Below are 14869 nucleotides of genomic sequence, written 5' to 3' on the forward strand. Positions count from 1 at the left end.
TATGTAAGAGACATCATATGGAGAAACAAATACATGTCCAAGGAGAGCAAAGTCCGCATCTACAAAACGGGAGTGAGGCAGTTACTGATATATGCAGCGGAAACTCGGACATATATCTCAAAAACCAAGAGCATGCTGAGAACCACCGAAATGAGGTAGCTAAGAACGATTAAAGAAGTAACCCTGAGGGATCAAATAAGAAGCTCAGCAAATATGGAAGGAACTGAAGGTGCCTGATGTGGTTCCTCTTATATGGTCGAAGCGCAGATGTTAAAGAGACCACGTGGACAGGATGGACAACTTCAACATCCCAAGAGGCCTGATGAAGCAGGAGTAAACAAGACATATTCTTACATAAAATAAGAAGAACGTGTGGTCAGTTCTTGACAGTCTGAAGCGCTCCCTTTAGAAGGCATGGAACGATCTCGACCTCTCCGTCACAGTGCCTGCGTTCTCCAAGCGTTTGTGGGTTTGTGTGAAGGCGAAGGGTGGATACTTCGAACTTTTGATTATACAGTGTTGTTTGTTAATGTTTGAATAAAATTTATACCAAATTTCATGTCTTTATATGCTTCCGTTATGTTTTTTATTAACAGAAATACCGTGCTAGTGGACTTTTGTGACACCCAATATATTATTTAGAAATGTAAAAGAATATTATCAAAAAATTGTCATTATAATCCAAAATTGTTGTGAATATAACTTTTGATCACTCAATAAAAAGAAAATAGACAAGTTTAAAAAAGAATTCAAAATATCTATGTCTTATTAAAAAAGAAATAATAATAATACATATTCTTCAAAAAAAATAATAATAAAAATAAAATAATAGAATCTATAAAAATGATAACAAAACAAAAAAAAAAGTGCGCATAAATCCCTTTTTTAATTAATCTTTTTTTAAATTATGTTTTTAATTACGTTTCGATGAATTAATTAAATACTTGCAGCAATGCGTCAATAAGTGCTTTTCCCCTGTTATATCATGTATAGGCCCCATTTCTCTTGTATAAATATCTAATCCGTACTGACCCTCTTCAGGAAAACTTATATTAAACGTAACAATATCGTCTGAAACGTTATGCGTTACAAATTTGGACAAGCGTTTTTCTTCGACACCGTTTTTATGGAGTGTGGCCATAAAATCAGTTAATGGACGAGACATACGAAATTGTATTTCTAATTCTCTTCCTGCAAATACTAAAGCGTCCTAAAAAAATAAAAATTTGTATCAATTTTATTGTAATATATTATTATTTTTACTTGATGTGTTATTGGAACCAATCCAAATAATCTTGTAGCTTTAGTTGGTCCCCATTCTCCACTTGCACAATCAGGAAGTGGAACCATCACTGTTTGCAAATCTTCGCAACATATTTTAAATTTGCAAACACTTTTAAATTTCATTGGTTCCCCTGTTAAATATTCTTTTGGTGTCACAGCGTTTGCAAAAATGTCTAATAAGAAAGCTCCACTACACGGTGCATGGACGCGGAAAGCTACCATATTCCCCACAACTGATTGCATAACAAAACGTTTAAGTGAAACCGCCTCGAAACTATCTCCATCACTGTCATAAAATTTTAAATTATAATGGAAAATTAAACTTCCTTGCATATGAGCCGGCATTGCTATTCGTACGGTTGCTGCTCCAGTTGAATCAGTAAACATAACCGCTTTTGTATTTGGATCAGAAAAGTATAATCCATACCGGAAAAATAACGATCTTACGAAGGGTAATTCTTCGAATTCTTGAAGAGATATTTGTTGTTTTAATAACTGCCATTCCGGTTGTAATGGGTAAAATTCGTAGATAAATTCTTTAGGGTCTGTTAAGAAATAATGATCATCATATTCATACCTAAAAAAAATTGTAAGAAAAAATATTAATAAATTATAATTATCTAAAAAATCACCTTAAACTATCTGATTTGGTTTTATTTCCAGCTTTAGGTGCCTCTTTGGCATTAACCAAGTGTCTAGCGCCCCAATTGCATTGCACAAATCTCCAAGCACCAGCAACATAAACGGCATTCCACGAATTTCTAAATCGATTATCCTCGAAACGAACTCCGGGTTGATAACCAGCCGATTTTGAATATCCCTTGATAACAACGCAGTGTAAACCTGCGTAACTAAAATATAGAAACATGTTAATAAAAGATACCGGGTTTAGGCGCACGTCTCTCAAGACGGCTAAACCCGAATAATTCTAGTTCTAAGACTTGAGTTAGTTCTAGTGATAGTGCTAGTACAATACTAGAACTAACACTAGACCTAGAACTAGAAATATTCGCGTTTAGCCGCACGTCTCTCAAGACGGCTAAACACGAATGATTCTAGATCTAGGTCTTGCGTTAGTTTTAGTGATAGTACTACTGTAAAACTAGAACTAGCACTAGACCTAGAACTAGAAAGTATGGCGTTTAGCCGCACGTCTTTCAAAACGGCTAAACCCAAATGATTCTAGTTTTAGATCTTGTGTTAGTTCTAGTGATAGGGCTAGAGTAAAACTAGAACTAACACTAGACCTAGAACTAGAAATATTCGGGTTTAGCCGCACGTCTCTCAAGACGGCTAAACCCGAATCATTCTAGTTTTAGGTCTTGTGTTAGTTCTAGTGATAGGGCTAATGTAAAATTAGAACTAATACTAGCCATAGAAATAGAAATATTCGCGTTTAGCCGCACGTCTCTCAAGACGGCTAAACACGAATAATTCTAGATCTAGGTCTGGCGTTAGTTCTAGTGATAGTACTACTGTAACCCAACTGTTTCTAGTTCTAGGTCTAGTGTTGGTTCTAGTTTTAGTGCAATAAAAACATGCAACATAGTGATATCTTATGCTAACTATCGCTACCTACCACTAGCACTAGAACTAACATTAGACATACAAACAGAAACATTTAGACATGTTGCATTTTATGTGGGACAAAATAAGTAGGTACGCCCTAGTTTCTATGGAAATATATTTTTGTATATTGCATTTTAAGTCAAATTCACTGTATGTAATTTAATTTACTTTTTAATGCAATAATTTCGTTTAATCATAAACTTTGAACAATAAAAATTAATTACAAATATATTAAAAACAAAAAATTATTTTAATTACCTGCAAAGACGTTTAAAAAGCACATGATAACTTTCTGTTCCATTTTTAATTCCTCTTAACAACCCCATCGGGGTATCCCCCCTTAAATTATCATCAAAAGACATTGTATTTAAATTTTTAACAGTTATCCATCGGAATATTGTTCGTGCTTTTTCAATATCAGAACCGCATCTTCCAACTAATTGACGGACTAAATCTGTAAACGATTTTTGATCTTCTTGAGCAACCTAAACAAGAAAATAGCGCGTTAAAAAAGGAATAATAAAAGTGTTTAATATCATACTGATATAGCAATTTGATCAACATTAGCAAATTCAATGGGGTCACTATAAATTTGAAATTTGCTTAAAGCTGGAGGTGCTGGAACGGGGGCGTGACTCGGATACGGAGGTAAATCGTCCGTGTATCCGACATCTTCGTTTCCATCGACATACAAAGACTCCGCCATCATGTATTCACTTCGTTTTTCGTTTATTAATTCCAACATTTCGTGACTTTGCTTTTCAACTAAAGCGGCCGTTGCAGCTCTAAAAACAATTTACTTGAGATAATGATAAAATTAAGTAAATTTAAAACGCGATATTTATTCCTAAACTTACAAACATTTATTTAACGAATTTATAGTGGTGTATAACATAACCACCTTGAAAGGTACGTTTCGCGAGTAAACAAAATCATCTTGTGGTCTAACTATAGCAATTTTGTTTGATCAACATATTTGAACCCATGACAACCACAAGGTAATTAAATCGCAAAATATAAACGTACCGTTCATGTTCCAACATTTTCCTTGTAAGCGATTCTTTCTTTTTGTCCCTACGCAAGGTCATGTTCTTTTCGAGGTCTTCGCGTTCCTGTTGGTGCCTCAACGTGAGAATATTCTGTTCGTCACGTTTCCTCTTCACCTGCATCTCACGTTCGAAACGATTCGTTAATCGTTCTAATTCTTTTTCCCATTCATCCTATATGCAAGTAAAGAGTTACTAAAATTATTTTAAAACAATCTACTTATCGATAGAAAGAAAATGTAATAGTAGTAATAATATAAATCTTAAAAAAAAATTGTGTTCTCATAGTAAAACGGTAAATAATCCGTCATAGAACGTGCATTTCATATGAGGAGGGCTTTCTAATCCGTAATCGCGAGCCAACACGGAGGCCTGCCTTTGCATTGTTGTGTCCAAACGATGGATGCGCCTTCCGTTTTACCAATTATCTCTTATTCTTTTCTACGTTATGTACGGCGGCTACAACGGTTCCACTCTATAAACCACATCACCGGGTTGTTTGTGCTTGTCACCGATTTCAAAAAGATAAATAAGTAGGATTAACAAATCGGGTCAAGGACACGAACATGATCACCAAAACAATCAAAGGTGTGCAACGAATTATCACTTATTTAATAAAAAGATTACTTACATGAATCTCGTCTCGAATACGTCTTTCTTCTTCTTCTCTATGTCTCGCAAATTTCCTATATAAATCATCTTCTTCTTTTCGATGTTTCATTTCTAATCTTCGTTGTTCATCACGATCCTTTAATAAACAACGAAAAACATAGAGAATTAGATAAAAAGTGGTTAAATTTAATGATTGCAAATTAAATGATGAAATCCAATTATGTATCTAAGTAGTAAATGGTAAAACACCAGGAAGTGAAAAATATTACGTAAAACACCATTCGAGTCCGAGAGGCCGCGGGTAAACAGCAACCGCAGGCCTCGTTTTTCTTTTCCCGTCCCACGGTCCCGCGACCGGACGGACAATACTGTGAAAGACGCCGGTTATTTATCTCGAATTTGAAACGCGCGGTTTCGTTTTGCCTTCTTTTTCTTAGATTATGTGTGCAAGGAAGTCCGCTGGCATAGATTCTAAATTACCGGGTTTGTTAATGACACCAGGAAAAAAAATAAAAATGAAAAAGATAAGTGTAACAGTGAGAAATAACATTTTTTTTAAAACAGTAGGTTTTTCGATGATTCTTAAAGAAATATAAACATTTTAGAATATTTGTACCAATACAGATGTTGATAAATTTATCTCCCTTTTATTTCAGATATACCGAAACGACTAGATAGATGATAGAGAAAGGATGATATTGTGGTGAATAATCTGGAATAACAGAAGAGCGAAATGATACACTAAGATGTAACTTAACCAGTCTAGAATTCTTTCCACGGACTACAACCAGAGACTGACTACCTGAAGCAGTAGGAGGATGAAAAGGGAATATATAAACGGGCAGATTGAGAGAATTGAAGAGGATATTAAGAAGAATAGAATAAGAGGGAAGTATCAATACCTAAAAATATTAAGAACTAGGTATAAACCTCAAAAATCTCTGCAAGAATAAGGAGGGCTAAATAATAAGTGACAAACAAGGCGTAAAAGATGTTTGAAAACAATACTTTCACAATCTATTGGGATCTGGGCATCATATCTCCCATTTATAAAAAAGGTGACAAACTTGTCTGCAAGAACTACCGCAGATTTTCCCTTTTCTGTACGATATACAAGAATAACACAAACAAATGGAGCATATTTCAAACTAGCTCACTCCATGTGTTCAGATCACAAGACTTACATCAAACTAAAGCTAGAACTAGAAACTTTCGGACTTAGCCAAGCGTTTAACGTTTCGGATGCCATGTTACAATCTTCTTCAGACACAAGTTCGAAATGAAACATCCAAAACGTCAAACGCTTTGTCAACGGACGCATGGCTAAATCCGTTTCTAGTTTGAAGTCTAGTGTTAGTTCTAGTTTTATGCAATAAACACCGGTCGTGGAAGCCTTCGTACTTATAAGACTTATTTCGGCAAAGATGATAACATATAAAGCAATCGTGACATATGGTAGTAAAACATGGGTACTGTCGAAAAAATCAAGTGATAAACTTGACATCTTAGAAAGAAAAGTATTGCGTAGAGCCTGAGACCAATTCGAGATCATATATCAGTTTTCCAAAGCTGTCACCTTTCTTGGAATTCATTAGAATACAAAGAAGTGAAGATTCTCAACAGGTTGTGAGCAGGAGATCTAAGTGATAATGGAGAATGGACAGGAAAAGAGACCTATGAGAAGGCCACGGAAACGCTGAGAAGACGCAGTGAGCGATGATGCACGGAATCTTCTGGGCTTTTGGGTTGGAAAAGGGCAACGTCGGACCAAGCGAGTGGAGACAAAGATTAAGGGAAGATAAGGCCCGACTTGGGCTGTAGAGCCATAGAAGAAGATGAAGATTTAAATGAATATTAATATGTTAACGCAAACTCAAATAAAGTATGGTAAGATTAAAAAAGAGTTGTGATCAATTTTGAAGTAAACTCATATCATCAATACGTTTTAGGTTGTAAGATTATACAAAAAATATGACGAATTAGAACGAGTAAAATTATACATTAAAAATGTGGACATCCACTTGCAATAAATTTAAAAAATCTAATTAATTTAAATAATGTTATAAATTGAATTGAATCGAAACGAATAATTGGACATTTTTAATATAGGTGAATAGGTATTAATCATTATGGTATTTCCAAATATATGCAAAAATTTTATATTATTAGGTAATTCCTAGAATTATAAAAGTAATTACATAAAATCTGGGACTTTGTATTATTCTAATTCAATTTGTCAATTATACGTATTTGTCGTTTCACCGCAAAAGATCCCTGGTAAGTTTATGTGTTAATAGTTTATAATTGAAATAATTTAATAAAAATTTATACAACAAACTAATGTGACATCTGTGTGGAAACATTTACTTTATTTCTTATAATATATCATCTTGCCATCATGTAAACTTGCTATAAAACCTTCGATTAGTTTCTGGGAAGTACCTCAAAACGTTGAAATATTATTTAGAAAGTTGCGCGAACCTCTACCAAGACACCACTGCTTACAAATATTAGATCCAGTATTTCCGAGAAAACGTAATTCATCGTTATCTGATTTCTTAGAGTTTTGGCTCAACAAATTTCATACCTACTAAAATTTATCGCTTGTTCTGAGAAATATTTTCATGATTTCTTTAATTTTCTCTTCAGTATTTAGTTAGAGTGATGTCTTGTCAATTTCGGTTCAAAGCGAAAAGGTCTTAATAATGAAGAAGCCTTAAAATAGCTTGCGGATAGATAAATTCAATATTCGTTAAGAGATAGTTCGTAACCTTCGAGTTAAAGTTAGTATAAATTAGTAGTACATTAAAATATTATTAATTAAAATAGTTAGCTAGACGCGCTTCTTGAAACAATGAGAGAGTTGTCAACAATGCTGAGAGAGCTAACAGCCCAGACAACCAATTTCGTATTAATATTTTCCTTTTTTTGCAACAAGTAATATTCTTTTGAATTGTTGTCTTTCATATAAGGGCCTATACATTACGGCTATTACGTTATAAATTTATCATTAGATATCGTATTTGGCGATAAATATAATAAGCGGTGTAGTTAAATAGCTGTAAATAAAATTTGACATAATAAAAAAAAAATTTTGTAGGCGTTTTTCACAAGTATTCAAGAATCACCGACCTACGTTTTACGCGGTCTTGTTGTCTTATTAAGAAGGTCTCGAGACTCGCGACAAAACGACGCGGTAACGCCCCCATACATAAACCACCTTCACAGGTTTGACCCGAAAATGGAATGGATACAGTCACGGACAACGAACGGCACGACGACGTCATCACATTACGTCACGATTATCTTGAAATTTTCAAATCACGATTTTTATGTGGAATGCCCTAAATAGGAAACGATACCGACTACCTAAATAACACTTACAATTAGAAAAAAAAACCGACTCGAAGTCTTTAAATTTTTCACGTTTAGAGGAAGTATCTTATAGAAAGTCTCTCTACAAAAGAGTTCGAAACTTGCGGTGTAAAAGTGTATGTTGCCGCTAAATATGGGAAGTTAAAGAGAAATCAATTTGACGATTTTATGTGGTTGTTTCCTAAAACGATTAAGATGTTGAAAATTGTCTTCGCTCAAGGCGGAAGACTTTGTAAAATATATTTTTAACGCTTTTTAAATTTAAATAAAGAAAATTAAATTTATTATTTACATTGGACGACTGGATAAAAACGGAAACGTGACAACTGCGTTGATCCATAAAGTTAAACAAAGTCTACTTCCGGTGTATTTATGCATATACGCACGATATGGTTCGTAAACAAGATCCTTGTAGGGTTTGTTTTATTTGCAATATAACTTTTTCAAACATATTGTTTCTTCTTTATCCACAAAAAGTAAAACCAATAAATTAAAATCGTGTCAAACAACAGTAATTTTAAATACAATAATTATCTCACTGATTTGCTATTTTCCGAACATAATATAGGTTAAGAAACCGGTAACTGACGGTCAGATTCTATTGTGTTAATTTTTTTCTTTCGAACAGCTATAAATTCACAACTGTAACACTAAAGATGTAAAATTATAATTTAATTTTCTTTCACTACCAGAACCCGAGTAATTCTCATCAATTATCATACATATTCTGAGGTGAAAGTGGTCGTTGAAGTGACTTGCTCGCCCGGTTTCCGTTTTACTAAAGTTGTTCTCATTTTCATTTCGGGTTCGAATCGTTTCCTCTCAAAAAAAAATTCGAATTAATTTCTATAAGCATCTGGAGATAAAAAAAGAAATTATGTGCGCTTCTTTTTTAATCTTAGGTGTTTTCTAAAACAATAAAATCGATCAAAAGGAGACATAGACTTTCACTATTTGACAGATGTGTTTACTGATTTCTTTTCTTAAATACGTCTTTAAGAAAAAGACTTTTCGCCTTCTGCTCATTTATATCGCTAGGTAAATCATTAGAGATTCCCAACAGGAAAATTAAAAGTTATTTGAAATCAATTTATCCAGATTGACATTAGTACCAACTCTAAACGATACTTTTTTCTTCTCTTTTATTTTCAAAACAGATGGTTGATTAACAGGCGCGGTCTGTTATAAATAAGTAATCGATTTGATTCAAATAAAATCTATTTTGTATTTAATTTTATAATAAATAATCAATTAAGGTAAAATTAAATCATTTCTTTTTGACTTTTTCGTTACGTTTCAATACTTAAATAGATCACGAAACGCTTCATGTACTGATAAATCTTTTGCACCAACTTCTCACTGTCAATTAAATCATCCAACAGTAGATATCTAGAGCATGAAATTCCTGTACGTGCTTTATTACAACTTTATTTAAAGAGGTTTTTCCTTCTTTGATTTTTTTCGTATTTCAAGTTTAACACGAAACTTTTTACTTAAAATCCGGTTTGTGTTTAAGACTTTCCACAACCAACAAACCAAAACGGAAACTTTGTATAATCATATATGTTAAATAAATAAAGGCTTGACTTCCAAGAAAAATTTACAAAAAAAATCAAATGTGCCAATTTATTCATTAGAGTATATTTAAAAAAAGTTATCAAGAAGCTTATCTATTGATTTTGTAGCTAAATACATATACGAGTACATATATATATGGTTAAAGTTCTGAAACGAAGTCGTTTGTAAGTCTATCGGTAAAGTTTCACTGACTTTATTATATTTGACCATATATTTGGTAACCCGACTGTTCAACCATTATTTTTCCTCTTGTAACGTTATCTCTTGCAAGTACAATGCATTTTCAGCTTAAATATAGACGGTCAACGGAAGCAATACTGGCACATCTTGCTTATAATTGCTAATAAGTCGTGCCATTACTGTTGTCACTGTACAAATATTATCTCTTTTGGTATTCTAAACCAATATTCAAGTATTCAAGCTAACCGTTTACGCGAAACACTCAAATCTTTTCTCATCATTTTAAATAATGAGAAGGTAACACAGGAATTTGCAAGTCAGTAAAAGTTTATTCCATGTATTTATTTATTATAAAAAAGTCCTCTATAAAACTTTTTAGAAACTCTTCATAATTAAACAACGCGAAAAATTATTTTCCATCAACTTCCGGACTTCACATAACGGATTCATTGCGTAAGTTAACTTCTAAGAAGTTGCGTATATATCGACTTTGCTTCGTAAAAAGTAACAAACCAACAATACGACTTTCACAAAACAATTCTTAAATTCCTTCGTGATTTATTAGAAAATGTTAATTTTAATAGGTGTATAAAGAGATTTTTCATTTTTTTTATTTCATAGCAATAATATATAAATAATATTTTCTTTAACTCACCAAATAACAGTCTATCGGTTTCTCTCGATGTGTCCTATAAGCTTTTTGTAACTCGGTTTGTTTTAAAGCGTGAGCGATGTGCAGTGCCGAAGCGTCGAATCTTCCGTATTGGTAACCAGGTGAATCCGAGTGATTGGTTTGTGGATAAGAATTGGGGCTATAATGACCATGTCGATCGTATCCGGGTGGTGAAGCTTGTAGATTTGAATTTCCATTGATGTGAGTTTTTACATTTATAGCTAAAAGAAAAAAATATAAATTTAAAAAACTGATTATCTCTTTTAAACATAAATAAAACCGGAACTTATTGTTGTTAAGTTTAATCCACTTAAATTTTATTTTAAGAAGTGTTTTTGTGTATTTATAGGCTAACTAAAGCGTGATTCGAATAGAAAATGATTTAACATAACGTGAAACAAATCATAAATTAAATTTAAATGACTTCCCTACACTTGATAATGCTAAAAGAAAAACTTTCTAAATTCTAAAATTCTAAACCGTACACTATTCATTTGAGCCAACATAAATCTTTCTCTTATTAAAAATAATAACCGTGACATTTGAACCTTTATGACTTCTTCTGACTCATTCCGACTTCTTCTTTCAAGTCTTCTATGGCTTCCACAAAATTCAACGACATCACGACTCTCCCATACATAACACAAAACGTTAGATTTAAGATCTAACACAAAAGGTACAACTCAATTGTAACGGTTTTTCCATGACTTTCAAGTTCAAAGATCAAAAATTTTATATTATTTATAAGAAAAGATATTTATTAATACATTTAATATTTCTGTTAAAATATCGTAAAATACCCAGATAAGTAAACCAAACAGTTACTGGAGTTTGTTACAGGATTTTAAAATTTTTCAAGATTTCAAAACATTTCCAGAGAAACCTATCGAATGAAACTTTTAATTATCCCCTTTGAAAAACGTGGCTAGAATGGGCAATATACATGATCGGGTAATGACAGGCAAAAGTCAAGGATTATCACCGAGAATTAGGAATAAGGTAATAGATCAAACGATTGAACGTTTTTGGAAATAATAGAGCTATTAATCTTGAAACTGTCTTCGTAAAGTTGTTCTCCTCATGAACAAAACTATAAAAAACTAGGTCAAAACCGTAACATCTCGCATTAAATCGTGAAAAACACCACCGTATATCATACTATTTTTAACATTTAGCTTAAAATTACTAAAAATTTTCATTATATCACATTAGTCACATTAGTAAGTGACATCTATATAAAAGCGTCTAAATTCCTATCAAATACTCAATATTGGATAATAATTTGTTTCCCCTAGAGATCTGAATGTTATGTCATTGATCAAGATGTTTGATAAGCTCCTGGATTGCACGACGAATATTGCAATAAAGGTTCAATAAAGGTTGATGCAGAGAATCAATGACAAAAAACAATTATTGATTTCTCAAATTTGCTCAATTTCAAATTACAATGGTCCTGATCCATTTGCTGCTTTAGCAGATTATCTTATGTAATATAAATTTCGAAAATTAAATAAAACAAAATTAAATGCATATCTTAATAATTATATAAAAACTCGTGCAACCTAGTCAAAATGAAGATACAAATTCTACTAGTTATAGAAAACGTATTACTCTCTCAATTCATATTAAACACCCAACATATGTAATCCACCTCTAAAACTTTATCAAACACTTAACCACACTTTCAATGGTATGCCACTAAATGCATACCAAGGAGTGTACTATTGACGTTATTTTGAAAGCACAGTCGTTTTTGAGAGAATACACAGAAGAAGATCGAACTCGAGAGTGTATGTCAGAGATTCACAATAATTATTGTACAAACCAAGTAGTACTAGTGGCATTAACCTAGTAGTAGTCATAATAAACCATCAAAGTGATACTAAAACGGTTATTAGAATGGCAAAAAGTACTACAGAGTGAAGTGCAAAAAATGTACAGAAATTATGGAAATATTTTTGAAGATCTAATTAGTTCCAAATAAAACACAACGTTCTATACAACGTGTATTGCAAATACTATGTCACAAAAAAGAAGCTTTCGAAATGTGGCTCTATAGAAGAGTACTGAAGATCTCATTGGTGGATAAAGTAATTAACAGGGCAGTGATGGAGCGAATAGGAAAGGATTGATAAAAACCATCAAGAGAAGAAAACTGAAATATTTTAGAGATATTGTGAGAAACAGATACTTCTGAGAGCCATCCTCTAAGGGAAGGTGTATACTATAGTAGAAGAAGACCAGGGAAGAAGTATGGTAGATCTTGATTTAAAAACTTAAGGACATAGTACTCAAAAACTACCACAATATTATTCAGAGCAGCCCGCGGGAGAAGATGTTTTTTAAAATTATTATACAACAATAAATTCAACATCAATCAAATGATTTTAAATGAAATAAAAAATTAATAAAAAAATATTTACGTTCTCCATCAAATGATCCTCGTCCAGGTCCTCTAATTTGTTCATTAACAAACGATGATTTTGGTACGTTTAAAGCTGACCGAATCCCAACGGATGATCCATCAAGATGTCCCGGTCCAATTTTCGGCACATGACTGCTACAATAAACTTCTTTATCTTCTTGTCGATGTTGATTATTATAATAAGTTTTTAACGTTAATTTAGTACCGCACGTCGCGCATTTAAAACATCCGCTATGAAAGAACGAGAAATCTTTTAACGGACCGACTCGGTCCACTTGGTAAACGGTGTCGTTGCATCTTAGGCACGTGCTCTCATAAAAATTCGGCCTGTACATTGATTTATACGTACTTTGAATCATTTTCTAACTTATTACTTAAAAAGAAAATTTCGACGACGATGATTTGAAGTTAACGTTGTTTAGGTATCCATTTCTAGATCTGAAATGAATTTTAAAAATGATTTTTTTTAAGATGGAGAACAATAGGACAATAAAAGAATTGATTAGGAAATGTTTGAATATGTTCCAGTTCTCAACAAAAAATTTTTCGTAATGGGAAAAACTCATTTTCTTGGGTCAGATTTTTTTTAATCACAAAGTGAGTATTAGTAACTTTTTAAAAAAAGGTATTTATGCAATCGTTAATGACTTAAACGAGCTAAAAAAAAATGGTGAAAAAACAGATTGCGTAAGAGTTTGATTGGTTTCACAAAGCGTTTTGCCTTTTTATGCTATTAAGTGAATTACATCACAAGAAAAACACGACGTTAATATTTATTTATATTAAAACATCACAAATCATTCTAATAGTGTTCTTATTAGCGTTAATTTTGTTGCAAAAAAATGTACCCAAACTATTAATACATGGTGATGACTCAATTAATAAGGGTATGTAATAATTAAAATAGTACGGTTTATATTGCCTTGATACATAAATAACTAATTTTACATATATAGATGGTGTTCAAGAAATTGTGAACACATACCAACGTGTAACCAGTTTTCTCTTTTCCTTTATTGCGCCGATTCATTGAATGAAAGAAGGCCATCTAAGGCGATTCGCGCTCACCTATAACTCTATAATACACTATGATGGTTCATAGACCTATAGTGGTTTACAAAGTCTTAAGGTTGATAGTGTTAAAGAAACTAACTTGGAATAATCATCTTAATAATACCTTTTTGAAATGAATTTATTTTATAGAATATCTCATTGGGTATTGTATTAATCAAGACAAGTTCTTTTGCTAACGCACCATTGAAATTACTTGAAATACTTTGTTTAGAATTACCTCATTCGGCATTGAACTTATTTATAAAAATAAGAAAAAACCGTCTCGGTCTCCGCGAACGTTGATGGTCGCCTCTATCTCAATCCAACAACCGAGTGGCGCACTCAAAAACAACTGGCCCCGTGGCGATCTTCAATTAACACTTAAAACTTGACCGACCACAACGATGAGAATCCACCCTAAACTAATAAAAAGTAAAATACTACGACCTTTCCGAAACAACCGAAAAATTCAAAAACTTATAACTTCTTTTAAGTTATAATACGAACGATTTTATAACATCAAAACGTTTCTAACTGCATCGGACGTTTTCCGGACTTTACGCGGCCATGTTGCGTCCTGCACTGATGATCGTGCTCAATTCTCGCTACGTCTTTGCGTTTTACCTGGCGTTTTACCTTCACCTGTCGTACCTATACGAAAAAATCAGATTACAATCGGGTTTTATCGGAATTATCTGACTATAAGCGCTTCAAGGTGAAGAAACTTCATTTAACATCTTTATTCGTCAAGAACCCATCTCAAACCTTCAAACTAACAGGAAATAACAATAATCTTCGTTTATTACTATTTTATGGATTTTATTTTCTGACTTATGGCCAAACCCGAACTTACCCGATTAATACAATCTTGACTTACACCTGTTTTATGGTCTCCCACTACAAAAACGCCCTCGACCACCACCATATTCACAACCAAATGGTCCACATACCACACGGTCCAGGCTTCGAGAACGTTACATCTTTTAAAAGACTGTTCCGAAAACAATCGCGCCGCATTTTGCAATTCTTGGACCTTAACCAGCTGTTATTGCATTCGTACGGTTCTTTGTTGTT

General features: G+C 32.9%; 1 protein-coding gene across 1 annotated transcript; it reads right to left on the reverse strand.

The window, feature by feature from the left end:
• Positions 1–370: 370 nt before the first annotated feature.
• LOC111422826 (peptidase hillarin) lies at positions 371–14814 on the reverse strand. Its single transcript, XM_023056068.2, has 10 exons — positions 14034–14814; positions 12741–13180; positions 10300–10538; positions 4531–4647; positions 3880–4073; positions 3395–3638; positions 3112–3338; positions 1917–2135; positions 1264–1861; positions 371–1210 (listed from the first exon to the last, which is right to left on the reverse strand). Exons 2-10 carry the CDS (start codon positions 13099–13101, stop codon positions 914–916), a joined length of 2496 nt encoding a protein of 831 aa, XP_022911836.1. The 5' UTR covers positions 13102–13180; positions 14034–14814; the 3' UTR covers positions 371–913.
• Between the last annotated feature and the right edge of the window lie 55 nt (positions 14815–14869).

The sequence above is a fragment of the Onthophagus taurus genome, chromosome 7, assembly GCF_036711975.1.
Source record: "Onthophagus taurus isolate NC chromosome 7, IU_Otau_3.0, whole genome shotgun sequence".
Taxonomy (NCBI): domain Eukaryota; kingdom Metazoa; phylum Arthropoda; class Insecta; order Coleoptera; family Scarabaeidae; genus Onthophagus; species Onthophagus taurus.